The following is a 20,125-nucleotide window of genomic DNA, read 5'->3' as shown; positions in this document are numbered from 1 at the left end:
CTAAAAGTAATGAACAGATCATCAGTTAGTTGTAAGAAAACTTCAAGTGGACAAATATACTTGTAATTTCAGTACATAATGGAGAGAAGAAGTGAGCAAAGAAAATAAATATTCGAAGAAACAATGGACAAATTTTACTTTCAAATTTGACAAAACTTTATGCTCACAAACCCACAAAAAATATAAGGAAAACTAGTTCTAAGACATATGATAATAAAATTATAAGCAATGATGAGGATAAAATCTTAAAAGCAGAGGAGGAAAGTAGATTATACATAAAATAAAGTGGACAGCAGACTTTTCAGAAACAATGCAAGCCAGAAGATAAAAAAGAAACTCTTTAAAGTACTAGAAGAAAAGAACCAGCCAACCTAGAATTCTTTGTCCAGAGAAAATATGTTTGAATACAAAAGAAAAAAGTTTTTTCAGAAATCAAAAAGTTGAAAGAATGAATCAGCTGCAGACCTGAACAACAATAACAAAAATTATGAAGAATCCTTTAAGCACAAGAAAAATGACACTAGACAGAAATAAGGAAATATACAAATTAAAGACCAACATAAATGATAATTAAATGAGTAAATAAATATAAAGACTGTTTTCCTTATTATTTAAATCTCTTTAAAAGGTAATAGTTTACAGCTAAACTAATAACAATGTGTTGTGCAGCTTATACCATAGGTAGTAAAATGTATGAAAATAGTGGTACTCAGGCTGGAAAAGGACAAAGCACATTATCTTAAGGTTCTTAAGTACAGTCTTAAAGGTTCTTAAGTAAAGTTTTAAAACAAGACTGTAAACCCTTTACTATAAAGCAAGCAATTGAGAAGCAAATTAAAAAGTAATAAAGATTTTGTTACCTGGAAGTGTGGTGCTATTGTAACATATAACTAAAAATGTAGAAGTGGTTTCAGAATTGGGAAGTAGGCAGAGGCTGAAAGAATTTTATGGAGCATGAAAAAAATATTTAGCAAATTATGAAAAGAAGAAAAGTATTTTAACCTGATAAACAATATTGAAAGAGAAAGAAAGAGCAGGCTGAATGACCATAGAAACAAGAATATTTCCTTTTAGAATCAGGAACAAATGAAAAATACCTACTCTCATCATGTCTATTCAATATCATTCTAGAGGTCTTTGCCAGTTTAGCCAGGCAAGAAAAAGAAATAGTATTACAATTGGAAAGCAAGAAAATTTAGGCTATTATTAGTCACATATACTTTGGATACAAAATTAAGTAAACAAAATTTATTACACTTCTCTAATGACAGTTTAAAAATATTTTTTAAAAGATAGCAATTAAAATAGCATAAAAATCTGAAACATTTATACTTTATACAGCAAGGCTGTCATTCAGAATTAAAGGAGAGATAAAGATTTTCCAAGACAAGCAAAAACTAAAGGAGTTTTGTGAACGCTAAACCAGCTGTACATGAAATGTTAAAAGGGACTCTTTGAGTAGGAAAGAGAGACCAAAAGCAACAAAGACTAGAAAGGAACAGAGACAATCTATAGGAACACTGACTTTACAGGTAATACAATGGCACTAAATTCATACCTACCAATAATGACTGAATGCAAATGGACTAAATGCTCCAATCAAAGACATAAGATATAAGAATGGATACAAAAATAATACCTATCCATATGCTGCTTACAAGAGACTCATTTTAGAACCAAAGACATTTCCAGATTGAAAGTGAGGGTACAGAGAACCATTTTTCTTGCTAATGGATTTCAAAACAAAGGTGGAGTAGCCATACCTATATCAAACTCAATTTTAAACCAAAGACTGTAATAAGAGATGAAGAAGGGCACTACATTATAATAAAGGAGTCTATTCAACAAAAAGATATACCAATTTTAAATATTTATGCTCCCAACTTGAAATCAGCCAAATATATTAGTAAAAAAACACTTAAAGAAACTCATTGATAATAATACAAGGATAGTAGGGGACTTTAACAACACACTTACAACAATAGACAGATCATGTAAGCAGAATACCAACAAGGAAACAATGGCTTTGAATGGCATACTGGACAAGATAGACTTAAAAGATATATTCAGAGTATTTCATTCTAAACAGAAGAATACAAATTCTTTTAAAGTGTACACAGAACATTCTCCAGAATTGATCACATACTGGGTCACATATCAGCCTTCAACCAGTACAAAATATTGAGATCCTACCATGGGTATCTTCAGACTACACAATGCTATGAAACCACAGGAAAAATTTTGGAAAGACCACAAACACATGGAGGTTGAAGAACATTCTACTAAAGAATGAATGGGCTAACCAGGAAATTAAAGAAGAAATAGGGGTGCCAGGAGGCTCAGTCAGTTAAGCACCCAACTTCAGCTCAGGTGATGATCTTATGGTTCATGAGTTTGAGCCCTACATCAGGCTCTCTGCTGTCAGCACAGAGCCCACTTCAAATATTCTGCCCCATCTCTCTCTGCCCCTCCCCTGCTCCAGCTCGCTCACTACCTCCCTATCTATCTCTCTCTCTCAAAAAAATAAAACATTAAAGAAGAAATTAAAAAATGCATGGAAGCAATGGAAATGAAAATACAACAGTCCAAAACCTCTGGGATGCAGCAAAGGTGGTCATAACAGGGGAGAATATAGCAACACAGCCTTTACCCAAAAAGCAAGAAAAGTCTCAAATACACAATCTAACCTTACACCTAAAGGAGCTGGAAAAAGAGCAGCAAATAAAGCCTAAAACAAACAGAAAAAAGTAAATAATAAAGATTAGAGCAGAAATAAATGAAATAGAAATTTAAAAAAAACATTAGAACAGATCAACAAAACTAGGAGCTAGTTCTTTGAAAGAATTAACAAAATCAATAAATCCCTAGGCAGACTTATTAAAAAGCGCGGCGAGAGAGAGGGAGGCGGGGAGAAAGGACCCAAATAAATAAAACCTCAAAAGAAAGAGACATCATGACCAAACACCACAGAAGTACAAACAATTAAAAGAGATTATGAAAAATTATATGCCAACAAATTAGGCAATCTGGAAGAAAATGGATAAAATTCCTAGAAACATATAAACTACCAAAACTGAAACAGGAAGAAATATAAAATTTGAAAAGACCCATAACCAGCAAAGAAATTGAATTAGTAATCAAAAATCTCCCAACGAACAAGAGTCCAGGGCCAGATGGCTACCCAGGGGAATTCTATCAAACAGTTAAAGAGTTAATACCTATTTTTCTCAAACTGTTCCAAAAAATAGAAACGGAAGGCAAACTTCCAAACTCATTATATTAGGCAGGCACTACCTTCATTCCAAAACCATGCAAAGACCCCACTGAAAAGGAGAATTACAGGCCAATATCCCTGCTGAACACAGATGCAAAAATTCTCAAAAAGATACTAGTAAATCAAATACAACAGCACATACAAAGCACCATTCACCATGATCAAGTGGGATTTATTCCAGGGATGCAGGGTTGGTTCAATATTTGTAAATCAATCAACATGATACATCACATTAATAAGAGAAAGGATAAGAACAATACAATCTTCTCAATAGATGCAGAAAAAGCATTTGACAAAATAAAGAATCTATTCTTGATAAAAGCCCTCAAGAAAGTAGGGATAGAAGGAACATACTTCAACATCATAAAGGCCATATATGAAAGACCCACCACTAATATCATCTCAATGGGGAAAAACTGAGAGATTTCCCCCTAAGTTCAGGAACATGACAGGGATGCCCACTCTCAACACTGTTCAACATAGTACTGGATGTCCTTGCCTCATTTTCATAAAGAAGAAAAGGCATCCGAATTGGCTAGGAAGAAGTCAAACTTCCACTCTTAGCAGATGACATGATACTCTATGCAGAAAACCTGAAAGACTCCACCAAAAAATTGCTAGAACTAATACATGAATTCAGCAAAGTTGCAGGATACAAAATCAATGTACAGAAATCGGTTGCATTTCTGTACACCAGTAATGAAGCAACAGAAACAGAAATTGAGAAATTGATCCCATTTACAATTGCACCAAAACCCATAAGATACCCATTAATAAACCCAAGCAAAGAAGCAAAAGATCTGTACTCTGAAAATTAAGGAACACTTGTGAAAGAAACTGAAGACACAAAGAAATGAAAAAATATTCCATGCTCATGCATTGGAAGAACAAACATTGTTAAAATGTCCATACTATCCAAAGCAATCTACACATTTAATGCAATCCCTATCAAAGTACCAACAACATTTTTCACAGTGCTAAAACAAACAATTCTAAAATTTGTATGGAACCGCAAAAGACCCCAACCATCCAAAGTAATGTTGCAAAGAGAAAAAAAAAGAAAAGAAAGAAAGAAAAAGCAAAGTGGGAGGCATCACAATTCCATACTTAAAGCTGTACTACAAAGCTGTAATCATCAAGATATTATGGTACTGGCACAAAAACAGACACATAGATCAATGGAACAGAATAGAAAACCCACAATGGACCCACAACTGTATGGTCAACTAATCTTTGACAAAGCAGAAAAGAATAATCAATGGGAAAAAAGATAGTCTCTTCAGCAAATGGTGCTGGAAGAATGGACCACTTTCTTACACCATAAACAAAAATAAATTGAAAATGGATGAAAGACCTAAATGTGAGACAGGAAACTATCAAAATCCTAGAGGAGAAAACAAATGGTGTTGGGAAAACTGGACAGTGACATGCAGAAGAATGAAACTGGATCACTTTCTTACACTATACACAAAAATTCAAAATGGATGAAAGATCTAAATATGAGAAAGGAAACAAAGTCTTGGAGGAGACACAAGCAGGAACCTCCTTGACCTCACCCGTAGCAAGGTCTTAGTACACACATCACCTGAGACAACAGAAACAAAAACAAAAATAAACTACTGGGCCTTCATCAAGATAAAAAGCTTCTGCACAGTGATGGAGACAATCAACAAAACTAAAAGGCAATTTACAGAATGGAACAAAATATTTGCAAATGACATACCTGATAAAGGCTTAGTAGCCAAAATGTATAAAGAACTTATAAAACTCAATAGCCAAAATAAATAACCCAGTTAAAAAATGGGCAGAAGACATAGACATTTTCCAAAGAAGACATCCAGATGGCCAACAGACACATGAAAAGATGCTCAACATCTCTCATCATCAGGGAAATACAAATCAAAATTACAATGAGGTACCACCTCATATCTGTCAGAATGGCTAAAATTAACAACATAAGAAACAACAGGTGTTGGTGAGGATGCAGAGAAAGGGGAACCCTCTTGCATTGTTGGTGGGAATGCAAACTGGTGCAGCCACTCTGGAAAACAGCATGGAGGTTCCTCAAAAGTTAAAAATAAAACTACCCTATGATCCACTATTTACACTACTAGATATTTATCCAGAGAATACAAAAATAGGAATTCAAAGGGATACATGCACCTCTATCATCAACCAAGAGCCAAATTATGGAAAGAGCCCAAATGTCCACTGACTGATGAATGAATAAGGAAGATATGGGGTGTGTGTGTGTGTGTACATATATATATATACATATATATACATATACACACACATATATATACATATATATATACACACACACACCCCATATCTATATATAGCATATCTATATGTATATCTACATCTATATCTAGATAGATGATATATAGATATAGATAAAGATATAGATATAGATATAGATTAGATATAGATATAGATATAGATATATACAGTGCAATATTACTCAGCCATTAAAAAAGAATGAATTCTTGCCATTTGCAACAAGACAGTATTATGCTAAGCAAAATAAGTCAGTCAGAGAAAGAAAAATACCATAGGATTTCACTCATATGTGGAACTTAAGAAATAAAACAAAGGATCATGGGTTAAAACAGAGAGAGGAAAACTAAGAAACAGACTCTTAACTATAAAGAACAAATTGATGGTTACCAAAGAGGAGGTACGTAAGGACAAGTTAAATAGGTGATGAGGACTGAGCGCACTTGTGATCAGCACCAGGTGTTGCATGAAAGGGTTAAATCACTAAATTGTACAGCTTAACCAATATACTTTATGTTAAATAACTAGAATTTTTAAAAACCTTTAAAAAATAAAATATATTTAAAAAATCTAATTTGTTGATATTTTAATAACTATTTGGCCTAGAAATGTCTTGTGGAATGTTTAAATTTTATGTCTGTTTTTAATAGTATCTGGTTTTAATAGCAGATACTATTTAATACCAAATATGGTAATTTAGAAAATAGCGTTATTTTACTTTCACAGCATAGCTATTATCTATAATTAATATCAAAAATATGTTATAAAACATTTAAATATATCTTTTATGTCTGTCCTACAATAATAAGGCTTTTTAGGTATTCTTCCATTTTCAGACACTAAAATTGAACTAACCTCTGTAGTCTTCAACTTTTGTAGTTCATTTTCCAGCACCAATTTCTCCTCTAATAACACTTGGAAATTACTTTGCATTTCTTTGTATTTCTAAAAACAAAGAATATAATTTTAGGAATAATGAAAATCATACAGGGGCACCTGGGTGGCTCAGTAGGTTGAGTGCCAGACTTCAGCTCAGGTCATGATCTCACTGTTCCTGAGTTCGAGCCCCATGTTGGACTCTGTCTGACAATGCAGAGCCTGCTTTGGATTCTTTGTCTTTCTCTCTCCAAATGACAATGACTCTCTCTCTCTCTCCCTCTCCCTCTCAAAAATAAATAAATATTTTTTTAAAAAGAAAATCATATGTTTCATCACAGAGAAGCTATTTGGGCACTTAATTATTAAAGTAAGAAAGTCTCCATGAACTCATGAAATAATGAACCATTGATATTAATCTGCATAATGAACTACAATTGGGGCTGAAAGAGGCATAGGAGCTAGAAGTAACAATAAATGGAAATGTAGAAGAACATGGGGTATTATAGTTTAATATTTTAGAAGTGAAGTGTTTTTGAGTGACAATAAGATCTAGTAAAATAAAAAAAGACAAAGCTTTCCAGCTCACATATACATAGAAATTTCTTGAATGAACTGAGGAAGCACTAAACCTTTATTGAAGATTATGCATCCTGACAATTTCTAGACTCTACTAATATTTTCACAGGCAGAGTGCAATTTCAAACTGAGAGTGCTATACTTACATCCTCTAACAAACCTTGATCATTCATAGCTCTGAAAAACAAACCAAAAATATCTGTAATGTATTATCATTTTACATTCATATTTTTATTTATGTAACATACTTATATATTTTATTTGAAAAAATTTAAAATAATATAAATAATGTTAGAATACACTTTGACCATTATTCCAAAAATCCAGTGCTCTCTCTAGAGATATTATTAGATTTCTGTGTATCTTTTCAGAACCTGTTCAATACATTTATATAATACTACATATATCTATTTGATTCTATAATTTTTGTTAGTGGGTTGGGTGACTGCCTTGTTTTCTTTTTCATGTAAATTACAGCAATGTATATATTGTACTAAACTTATTATTTTCACTTCACACAATGTCTGAGATCTATTTATATTGGTAAACATAGATGTATCTCACTCCTTTTAAGTACCACTTCTTATTCCATAGCAGGATTTAGCAAACTTTTTCTATAAAGAGCCAGACAGTAAATATTTTAGACTTTACAGGCCAGATGAACTGTCACCACTGCTCAACTCTGCAAAACCAGGCATAAATGATAGGTAAATGAAAGGACTTGGCTAGATTTGACTCATGGGCTGAAGTTTGCCAAAAACTGTTCCAAGGTATGGGTAAACTATAGATTTTTATTTTGGACAAATGAGTTACTTATTATAATCCAAATTCTTTAAAGCTTTAAGATATAATTAACATACCATACAATTCACTCATTTAAAGTATACAACTCAATGGTTTTTCATATATTCACCAAGTTGAGCAACTATTACCACTATTTAATTTTAGAACATTTTGATTACCTCAAAAAGAAACCCTGTACCAATTAGCAGTCACTCCCCATTCTTCCCAACACTGTCCCCACACCTGGCAGGCACTAATCTAATTTCCTATATCTATAGATTTGCCTACTCTGGATATTTCATACAAATAAAATTATATGTGGTCTTTTGAAACTGGTTTATTACACTTAGTGTACTGTTTTCAAGATTCATCCATGTTGTAGCATATATCAGTACTATGTTCCTTGGTATTGCCAAATATTATTCCATTGTACACATTTGATTTATCCATAATCCATATAGGCATTTAGATTATTTCCACTTTGGGGCTATTATGAATAATGCCACTATGAACATCCATGTACAAGTTTTTGCTTGTACATATGTTTTCCATCTCTCAGGTATAAACCTAGGAAAAGAATTGCTGGGTCATATATTGACATTGTATTTAACATTTTAAGGAACTGACAAACTGGTTTCCATAGTAGACACACCACTTCAATTCCCACCAGCAACGTATAAGGGTCCCAATTTCTCTAAATCCTTGCCAACAATTGTTACTGTCATCTTTTTTATTACAGCCATCCTAATCGATGTGAAGTGGTATATCATTGTAATTTTTATTTGAAATTCCCTAAAGGCTAATGATGTTCAGCATCACTTCATGTGCTTATCGGCCATTAGTATATCTTGCTTCAGAAAATGTCTTTTCAGATTATTCGTCCATTTTTAAATTGTGTTATTTATCTTCTTATTATGCAGGTATAAGAATTCTTTATATACTCTGGATACAAGTTCCTTATCAAATATATGATTTGCGAATAGTTTTCACATTCTAGGTGTTGTCTTTTCATATGCTTAATGTATCATTTGCAGTACAAAGGTTTTTAATTTTATGAAAGTCAACTTATCTATTTTCTTCTCTTTTGTTGGTTGTACTTTTGGTGTCCTATTTAAAAAACCATTACATTACTCAATGTCACAAAGATTTATTCCTGTGTTTCTTCTAAAAGGCTCTTTCACATATAGATATCCGGTTGCCCAAGTACCAATTATTAAAAAGACTATCCTTTCCACAAATGATATATCCAATAAAGGATTAATATTCAAAATATATAAAGAACTTATACAAGTCAACACCAAAAAATATATAATCTGATTTTAAAATGGGCAAAGTACATGAATGACATTTTTCCAAAGACATAAGCATAGAAAACTGACACATGAAAAGATGTTAAACATCACTAATCATCAGGGAAATGGAAATCAAAACCACGATTAGATATCACCTCACATCTGTTAGAATGGCTAAAATCAAAAACACAAGAAATAACAAGTGCTGATGAGGATGTAGAGAAAAAAAAAACCCTTGTGTACTTTTGGTGGAATGCAAGCTGATGTAGCCACTGTGGAAAACAGTATGGAGATTCCTCAAAAAATTAAAAATAGAGCTATCTTACAATCCAGTAATTACACTACTGGGTATTTAACCAAAGAATACACAAATACTAATTTGAATAGTAGATGCACCCCTATATTTACTGCAGCATTATTTACAATAGCCAAACTATGGAAGTAGCAAAGTCTCCATCAATAGATAAATTGGTAAAGAAGACATTTGTATATGTACATATACACACATACAGTGGATTATTCAGCCATATAAAGAATGAAATCCTGCCATTTGCAACAACATGGATCTAGAAGGTACAGTGTTAAGTGAAAGTCAAAGACAGATACCATATGATTTTACTCATGTGGAATTTAAGAAACAAAATAAATAAACAAAGGGAAAAAAAAGAGAAAGAAACAAACCAAGAAACAAACCCCTAAATATAGAGAATAAACTGGTGGTTACCAGAGAGGAGGTGGGTGGGTAAATGGCTGAAATAAAGGGGATTAAGAGTACCCCGAGTAATGTATAGAATTACTGAATCATTATATTGTACACCTGAAACTAATATAACACTGTATTTTTATTATACTTGAATAAAAAATTAAAATTAAAATATTTTTAAAAGACTATTAAAAAATTAATTGACCATAATGGTAAGGGTTTATTTCTGGACATTCAAGTTTATTCCATTGATGTATGTAGGTATAACTTTATGCCAGTACCACATTGTCTTGATTACTACAGCCCTGTATTAAGTTTTAAAATTAGTTAAATGTGAATCCTTCAACTTTGTTCTTCTTAAGATTTCTTTGGCTCTTCTGGATTCCTTGTATTTCCACATGAATTTTAGGATCAGCTTGTCAGTTCATGCAATAAGAAAGCTGGCATTTTGAAAGAGATTGCATTGAATCTCTAGATCAGTTTGGGGAACACTGCCATTTTAAGATTATTAAGTCTAACAGTCCATGAAAATGGATTGTCTATCCATTTAACTAGGTCTTCTTTAAGTTCTTTCAATGATGTTTTGTAGTTTTCAGTGCACAAGTCTTACACTTCTTTTGTTAAATTCATTCTTGTTGTCTTTGGTGGTATTTTAAATGGATTTTTTTTTAATTTCACTTTTGGAATGTTCATCATTAGTGTATTAGATTCCTGGGGCTGCTGTAACAAAGTATCACAATCTGGGTAACTTAAAACTACAAATATTTTATGCTCTTACAGTTCTGGAGACTACAAACCTAAAATTCAGTTGTTAGGGCCATGCTCCTTCTAGAACCTCTAGAGGAGAATCCTTGTTTGCCTTTTTCAGCTCCTAGTAGTGCCTGGTATTCTCCGGATTGTAGTAGCACAAATCCAATCTCTGCCTCCGTAACTTCTTCCCTCTTTCTATACTGTCTTATCCAATTATTACAAGGATACCAGTCATATTGGATTAAGGGCCCATCCTACCCCAGTATGACCTCATCTTAACTAATTATGTCTACAATGACCCTATTTAAAAATAAGTTCAGGGGCACCCTGGTGGCTCAGTCAGTTGAGCGTCCTACTCTTGGTTTCAGCTCAGGTCATGATCTCACAGTTGGTGAGTTTCAGCTCCACGTCAGGTTCTGTGCTGATAGTGTGGAGCCTGCTTAGGATTCTCTCTCTTCCTCTTTCTGGCCCTCCCCTGCTAACTCTCTCTGTCTCTCTCTCAAAACTAAATAAACTTAAAAAATTAATTAATTAGTTAATTAATTAATTCAATATGAGGTGCTGGGAGTTAGTGCTTCAACATAATTTTGGCGGGGGGGGGGGGGGAGCAATTCAACCCATAACAGTTAGTATATAGAAATACAATTGATTTTTATTTATGAATCTGGTGTAATGCAAAAGATGAATTCATTTGTTTCTTCAAATCGTTTTTAGCAGATCCCTTAAGATTTTCTATACAAGATCATGACATCTACAAAAAGAAGTAGTTTTACTTCTTCCTTCCCAATATGAACATCTTTCACTCCTTGTCTTCTCTAATTGCCCTGGATAGAACTTGTACTACAATGATGAATAGATGTGAGATTCCTGTCTTGTTCCTGATCTTAGAATTTATTAAGTCCTTCACCATTAAGTATAGTGTTAACTATGGGTTTTGGTAGTAGTTAGCCTAGATCAGATTAAGGAAGCGCTCTTCTGTTCCTAGTTTGTGAAGTATTCCTATCGATTGAAATGCTTGGATTTTGTCAAATGCTTTTACTTTGTCTAGTAAGCTGATCATGTGATCTTTTTTCTCCTTCATTTAATCAGTATTGGGTATTACATTAATTGATATTTGCATTTAAAACCAACTTTACAAAAAAAACCACAACTTTACATTCCTGGGATCAATTCTACTTGCTTGTGGTGTGTAATCCATTTTATATAATACTGGATTCAATTTGCTAGTGTTTTGCTGAGAATTTTGGCATTCATATTCACAACATATTAGTCTACAGTTTTCTTTTCTTGTGATAGTATTGTCTGATTTTGATGTTACAGTAATACTCTAGTAATTAGAATATAATAACATTCTTGTCTCCCAAAATAAGTGTTAACTCCTCTTCTACTTTTTGGAAAAGCTTGTGAAGGGATGGTATTAATTCTTCTTTAAATATTTGCTAGTATTCACCACTGAAGCCCTTTGGCTTGAGCATTTCTTGGTGGAAACTAAATTAAGTACTAATTAATTCTTTTTGCTTGTTAAAGTTCCATTCAGATTTTCAAGTTCTTCTTGAATCAATTTAGTTTGTGTCCTTCTAGAAATTTGTCCATATCATGTAAGTTATTTAATTTGTTGTCACATGGTTGTTTATAGTATTCTCAGATAATCCTTTTATCATAGATTATTGGGCCATACTCCTACTAACAAAAATTGGAATTCTATTTTTTTGCTATTGTCACAAGCATATGATAAGTTCCTTTTTACATATGCCTCCTTGAACATATTCCTTTATCTAAGATAGATTTAAAACTCTATTTTTTAAGTAAATTTTGCTAAATTGTCCTGGAAAATGGGCAATTCCTATTGTACTGATTTTTTAAAAGTATTCATTGTACTACATCTCCATCAAGATTTGTTATAGGAAAATGTTTACTTGTTGTTAAACCAATGGCAAAAAAAATACATCACTGCTGTTTTGCTTTGTATTTCATTAATCACAAGTCAGACTGAGTATCCCCTAAAACATTTATTGGCCACTTTTTTTTTGTTTCTTCCTTAAATTATCTATAAGCTTTGCCTATTTTTTTTAAGTTTATTTATTTTGAGAGAAAGAGAGAGACACCATGAGTGGGGGAGGGGCAGAGACACAGGGAGAGAGAGAAAATCCCAAGCAAGTTCCACACCATCAACACAGAGTCCAATGTGGGGCTCGAACCCATGAAACCATGAGCAGAAACCAGAGTCCAAGGCTTAACTGACTGAGCCACCCCAGGTGCCCCTGCTTTGCCTATTTTTTAGGGTTTTTTGCCTTTTTTAAGAATTATATATTCCTATTATCACTCCACTCTATTGTACATGCACAAATATTTTCTCACAGTTCACTGCTTATCTTTTAACTTTGATTCCTTTTGAATAAGATGTTTTTAATTTTGATAGAGTAAAATGACTTCCCTATATGTACGGTTTTGTTTTCTTACATTTAGGGCTGTAATCAACATTAGATTCAGTTTTTTGAAGGTGTGAAGAAAAAAGCTGTCATTATGTTTTGGCCAAATGGATACTTTTACCTTGCCAGTGCCCTCCCTGGACACTATGACTCCTCCTCCTTTGATATAACTACAACTACTTGTGATACATGTACGGGGCTACAGCTTGAAAAGCAAGACAGTCTACTACCCTTACTTCTGACCCCTATGTCTCATTAGAAAGAAAACCTCATGATGGATTTCTTAATGGGCCTATTTGCCTTCAGGACCACACATGATCCTGGCGATGGGCAATGTTCTCACCAATGTTGACATCCGCAACACTGGACACCAGCTCTCAGCACTCTGTTCACCAAAGAGGTATTATGCCTTCACAAACCGTCCTATTATCCAATCTCTAATTGGAATCCCAATTTTTCCCATAATTGAAGAAAGAACTTTTCAAGGTCCACTGGGTCTATGCTTGCTTTTCCACTTCCCAATATCCACAGACCAAAACCTAGACAGTGAAGTGACCAGATCCTGAAGAATAAGTCTATTAGCTTCCCAAAAGACCAGAATAATTGCCCTGTCATGCTAGTGTATAATTCACACACAATAATGAAATACACTCCTTTTTCCTATGTTATCCTATATTAACATGCTCATCACTGAGCACCTCAGTAGCCCCCGCCTCCATTTTCTGGGAACTACCAGAATCAATATACCCCTCTGAATCAATATAATTTCTGAGAGAGCTCATAGGACCATAAGTCTTTAACTACAGTTGATTGGTCAGTTCAGAAATAGGAACCTGTCTCCAAGTTGCACCAATGATTTTCTCACCTAGGACTTTTAGATTTGGAAAATCCAAATACTATCTTTCAGAGTGACTGAAAGACTAAACCTTAGGAATTGCCAGCAATCATGGATTCCCACCTATAGGCAAAAAATAAACAAAAAAGAAAATAGAAAGAAAGAAGAGATCTGCACTAGAAGAAAATGAAGCTCATGTAAAGAGGAAAAAACAGTATCTTCAAAGTGTTCAAGTTCTGGTTTATAACTGTTTCTGAGATTGAGCCATAGTGCTGTTGTGAGGTTCAGTAAGTCTTTTGCTTGGACTAATCTGAGTTGGGATTTTGTCCCAAGCACTCAGTCACATGGTAGAAGTTCAACAGAGAATGTTCTAAAAGTTTTAGTATAGTTTTAGCTTTAATGACCTCAGAAATATAAATGCTACAGACTTACAAAAAAATTAAACCTTTGAAAGTTTAATTATTTCCATTTCTTTAATATACTTAGTTTTGTGAACTTTGAACAATAAATTAATTTGTTGCAGTCCCTCTGAATATGGAAAATGCTGACCTAAACAAAAAACTTTAACTGAAAAAAAAGTTTAATTATTATTCAGAATTTTTAAATAAGTGTGAAAGAAACATATATAATCAAATTTCAAAATGTTTTTTGAACAATTGTATCATTATAGTTCTGAAGTTATTAAAGTTTAAAACTATGCTAAGACTTTTGTCACACCCTATATTTAACAGAATTTTCAAGGATGTGACTGTAACAAGTTGTTAAAGGAAGCATTTACAGAGATCCTAAGCTCCCAGTAATAGTAATAGGTGAGGCAGATGACCATTTGCACTTAAAAAAAAGTTGGCAGCCAAGAAAGTGCACTAAAACCTTTCACTGATATAGACAATATAAAAGGGTTAGGAAAGAAGATTTAGAAAGGGTATTTCTCTGCAGGTAGCTATTGGGTGTCTTGAGCCATATCCAAACCCTTGAGAGGAGAATATGCTTGCCCTGATCTCAAGCCTAGTGAGAGGCACTATAAGAAGAATGTTTAGAAAATTTGGTATGTGTTATCTGTAATTATGGCAAAAGAAGGCAGTGACAGTCAAGTAAGACTTTTCCTATATACATTACCTTTATTTCCTCCCTTCCCAAACACATGGAGAACAGAAACTGTAATTAGTTAGAAAGGAGGTAATGAAAAAGAAAAGCTAATCATAACCCCCAGGAGGCACCAGCTGGGATACTGGGTGAGGGGAAAGGGAGAAAAGTCTTAACTTTGAATAAAAATTAAAATATTGACTGTAATATTTGACATAGAATTTTAATTTCCCAATTTGTACAGTGTTTCTAAATTAAATTTAAATTAATTATTAGTTAAAAGTGATCAAAAAAGTCATGGTCCTACCTCAGTTTTTGTCCTGGAGCAGGAGGAAAATGAGCCCCAATTAGCAAATATAAATGAACCCAAAGTGTCCAAATAAAAATTCCTTTGCGATTTCATTCTACAAGACATGCTTTTTCAACATATCAATTTTGTAACTAATATAATCTTAGCCACCTGAAAGAACTATAGGTAATCCACAGTGACTATTTCTGGTTCCTCATATACGTGAAATCATGTAACTTTGCCTTGTTGTGACTGGGTTATTTTACTAAGTATAATGTCCTCAAGGTTCATTCATGTTGTACCATATGTCATAATTTCTTTCTTTTTAAGACTAAAAAATATCCCATTGTATGTATATATCACATTTTATTTATCTATTTACCTGTTGGACACTTGGGTTGCTTCCACCCTTTGCTATTGTAAATAATGCTACAGTAAACATGGGTGTATAAATATCTTTGAGACCCTGATTTCAATTTTTCAGGGCATATATCTAGAAATGAAATTACTGGATCATAGGGTAATTGTACCTTATTTTTTTTTTTTTAGAAACTGACATACTGTTTTCTATTGTGGCTATACAATTTGAAATTCTACATGATTGTAATTAAAAATTTTTAAATTATACATATCATAAAAGTTTATATAAGAACACCAAACTTTTTTAACAATCTTGTTTCCAATTTTTTAAAATAAATGTATACTCATTTTCATAATTAGGAAAAGGAGTTATTTTAAAAGCTTACCTCTCCAACATATGTGACTGTTTTTCAAACATTTTCAACATGACATTCAATCGGTCAGTCAGTGAACAAGCAGTTTCTATTGTGAAAAAAAGGGAAAACATTCAAAGGTATTACAAATGGCTGAGTTTATACCTCTACGCTGATATAAATCACTGCTAAATGTGTGAGAACTAGACAAACATGAAGACACAGCAAAGTCACAAGTGTATCCAAAGAACAAAATGCTTATGATAAAAATAGTTTCCATTTTATTAAATACCCAATATGTCACTTTGCTACTTTACATTATTTTAATCTTCAAAATAACCAAAAAAGAAGATATTCTTACCATTTTCAAATAAATAAATTGAGCCTCAGAGAGGTTAAAGCTATGATCAAAACTATGCATCTATTAAGTGACAAAATTGGATTGAGGTCAATGTGTGTGTGAACTCCTTATAACATTGCATATAAGAGGACTCTAAGATTCTAAGAAAAAACTGCTTTGGATGATGCCGCTAAATCAATAAGGTCTATGGGAAGACCCTAACAAGCCTGTTAAGTTATCCACCTGAATCAAATAACTGAAAAGTTTAACTAAAATGCTACTTAAAAAGAAACCAGCATAATGAGAATCCATATAATCAATGAACTCTCAGGGTAATAATACAAGATTCTTCAATCTTGTGACAAAAAGCATATGAGAGAGGACAGTCCCTTCATTAAGTTTGCTGCTAGATAAACCAAGCATAAAATAAATATACACGGATAATGTTAAATAATATGGAAGAATTCCACAGTTCCTAAGTATCAGTTATATTTATTTCTATTCCACATGTCAAAATAGTGGTATAGAGAAATATAATAAATGTTTAGGAGCTGAGAAGAGAAAGGAGAAGGATAGAGATCAGCTGAGTCTTAAGGAAGGGACAGACCTTAATTAGTAGGAAGACAAGCAAACATCAGAAGTAAAGATAGGAAAAGTAGAAATGTGCAACATATATCATGGGAACCCACTAAGTCAAATATACAAAGAAAACAAGTAAATCATAAACTGCTTTAGGAGGATCAATACTCCTTAAATATTCAAAGGGTATACTGAAAGAAGTTAACTTTTGAAGAATCAAATTTAGAATTTTTTATAGGCAAGGGAGAATAACATAAAATGTTTCCATAAAATATTATACCATATCACCTTTTTAAACTTTATTTATTTGAGAGAGACAGACAGCGTGCAAGCAGGGGAAGAGCAGAGAGAAAGGGAGAGAGAATCCCAAGCAGGCTCCACACTGTCAGCACAGAGCTCGACACGGGACTGAAACCCATGAACTGTGAGATCATGACCTGAGCCAAAATCAAGAGTTGGATGCTCAACCGACTGAGCCACCCAGGTGCCCCTACCATATGACTTTTTAAGGTTAATTTGCTAATAGCATAGGGTGTGATGTAAAATTATGCCCTGGATATGGTAAATGATTATAAAGAACACAAACTGTTATTTCCATCACACTTCACAAGAGGGAGAATAGGCCCTGCTATGGGCCAATATTCATCTGTTCAAACTCTAATCTCCAATATGATGAGACTTGGAGGTGGGGCCTCTGAGAGGTAATTAAATCAGTAGGCATATGAGATATAAGAGACAACAGAGTCTGCTTACTTTCTCTACTTTTCCATCATTTGAGGATACAGCAAGAAAAGAGCCATCTGCAAACCAGGAAGAAGGCTTTCACCAGAACTCAACCATACTGGAACACTGATCTCAGACTTCTCAGCCTTCAGAATCGTGAGAAATAAATTTCTGTTGTTTATGCCACTCAATCTGTGGTATTTTGTTAGAGCAGTCCAAACTAAGACAGGCCCCCATCTGTGACTCTACTAATTTCTACCCAGGAATTTCTACCCAGTATCATAGAATCTACGGATGGTAATAGTATGTTTCCATTACCAGGTGGAATAGCTTGAGTAATCAACCAATTGTTATTCTTCAAGTTCTTATTATGAATAATTTGAAAACCAAAAAAAAAATCAGGAAACCCATTTCTTTTATTTTTTAGATTTTTTTTATTTTTAATAATAATAATCTCTACACCCAAATGTGGGGCTTAGACTCACAACCCCAAGATCAGGAGTTGCATGCTCTACTGACTGAGCCAGCCAGTCACCTCCATTTCTAAGTCTTACTGACATGTTCCAGTGAAGATCCTCTTCCTGAGAAGAGTACCCTGGTTAACAAGGTGGCCTGTGAGGTAAGTTTGAGGTAGTTAAAATGGTAACGGGAGATTTAGCTACATATTGTGGAGGAAGGGGGACTCCTTTTATCTCTTTTATAAAAGCTGTTGTATCTTATTAATGAATTGATAAAAATTATTAATATTTAATGAATATCACTTCTCAATGGATAGTTTTTTTCCTCTTTGGACGAGTTCTAAGAGATAGCATCTAGGATTCATATACATAGATGGATTATAAAAATGGGGTAAAATATACATTAAAATGCTTTTATCTTGTATCCCCTTAAATCTCAAGGAAAATGTCTCTAAGAGTTTATGTAAAGCTATTCTTTTTAAATGCTATTCTATTTTTTAAAGTTTTAAAAAATATTTATTTTTTAAAAAGTTTTTCTATTTAAAAGCCATTGCTATGAATGGACCATAATTCATTTAGCCAGTCCTAAAAATGCATGTTGTTTCCATGTTTATGTTTATACAAATATGCTAACAGGAGTTACTCCCCATAGAAACAGAAATATAGGAATTACCTATATGAACATCTATGGGAGAATTATAAATTAATACATAACCATAAAATAGAATGCTATAGTGCTGGTGGGAAAGCAAACTGGTGCAGCCACTGTGGAAAACAGCATAGAGCTTCCACAAAAAGTTAAAAATAGATCTACCCTATGACCTATCAATTGCACTACTATGTATTTATCCAAAGGATACAAAAATTCTGATGTAAGGGGCACATGCACCCCATTGTTTATAGCAGCACTATTGGCAATAGACAAAGTATGGAAAGAACCTAAATGTCCATCAATTGATGAATGGATAAAGAAATTGTGGTTTATATACACAATGGAGTACTGCTTGGCCATGAGAAGAATGAAATATGGCCTTTTGTAGCAACGTGGATGGAACTGGAGACTGTTATGCTAAGTGAAATAAGCCATACAGAGAAAGATACCATATGTTTTCACTCCTATGTGGATCCTGAGAAACTTAACAGAAGACCATGGGGGAGGGGAAGGAAAAAAAAAAAGAGAGAGGTTAGAGAAGGAGGGAACCAAAACATAAGAGACTCTTTTTTTTTTTTTAATTTTTTTTTCAACGTTTATTTATTTTTGGGACAGAGAGAGACAGAGCATGAACGGGGGAGGGGCAGAGAGAGAGGGAGACACAGAATCGGAAACAGGCTCCAGGCTCTGAGCCATCAGCCCAGAGCCTGACGCGGGGCTCGAACTCCCAGACCGCGAGATCGTGACCTGGCTGAAGTCGGACGCTTAACCGACTGCGCCACCCAGGCACCCCAAGAGACTCTTAAAAACTGAGAACAAACTGAGGGTTGGTGGGGGGTGGGAGGGAGGGGGGGTGGGTGATGGGTATTGAGGAGAGCACCTGTTGGGATGAGCACTGGGTGTTGTATGGAAATCAATTTGACAATAAATTTCATATTTAAAAAAAAGAAATTAATCCCCTTAGTATTATTTTATATTTTATAATCATGCTTACTGAATCATACATAAAAATATATTTATATTTTAATGAATAATTACAAAGCAAGCATCCACCAAACCACCACTCAAGATCAACAACTGGATACCTGGGATTGCCAATATCCTAGAAGCTCTTTATGTGTCCCTCCCTATTCACAACCCTTTCCTTCAACTTACTATCCTGTTTTTTTTTTCTCATCTTTATATCTTTTCTATATTTTTTAATATCCTTAACCAACATATTTTCCCAGATTTTAATTTATAACAAATGAAAGCACTCCCTGTGTTTATGACTTGCTTCTTTCAATCAATATCACATTTCAAAAGTTAATGGTATTCTGAGTAGCTATTTTAAAATTTTTCATTATGGTAAGATTTTCCACTCCACAAATAAACCACAATTTGTTTATCCACCCTACTCTACAAATATTTAGGATCTTCAATTTGGGGGCTGTTACAAAAAAAAAAAACTTGGTATGAAAATTCTTTCACATGTATCAAATGGC

The 20,125-nt window shown here is 33.6% G+C and overlaps 1 protein-coding gene across 4 annotated transcripts in view; it reads right to left on the bottom strand.

The window, feature by feature from the left end:
• LOC125170265 (coiled-coil domain-containing protein 7-like) overlaps positions 1-20,125 on the bottom strand; it is a 149,172-nt gene that overhangs the window by 56,126 nt on the left and 72,921 nt on the right. For all 4 annotated transcript variants that reach the window (XM_047866732.1, XM_047866731.1, XM_047866734.1 and 1 more), the window contains 3 exons: positions 15,923-15,998; positions 7,159-7,189; positions 6,413-6,502 (listed from right to left, as the gene is read on the bottom strand). In XM_047866732.1, the coding sequence (XP_047722688.1) occupies positions 6,413-6,502; positions 7,159-7,189; positions 15,923-15,998 (197 nt within the window). The remainder of the gene's footprint in view (positions 1-6,412; positions 6,503-7,158; positions 7,190-15,922; positions 15,999-20,125) is intronic.

The sequence above is a fragment of the Prionailurus viverrinus genome, chromosome B4 (assembly GCF_022837055.1).
Source record: "Prionailurus viverrinus isolate Anna chromosome B4, UM_Priviv_1.0, whole genome shotgun sequence".
In the NCBI taxonomy this organism is placed as follows: domain Eukaryota; kingdom Metazoa; phylum Chordata; class Mammalia; order Carnivora; family Felidae; genus Prionailurus; species Prionailurus viverrinus.
Note: the sequence above shows the minus strand (reverse complement) of the source record. Positions and strands in the feature narration are given on the sequence as shown.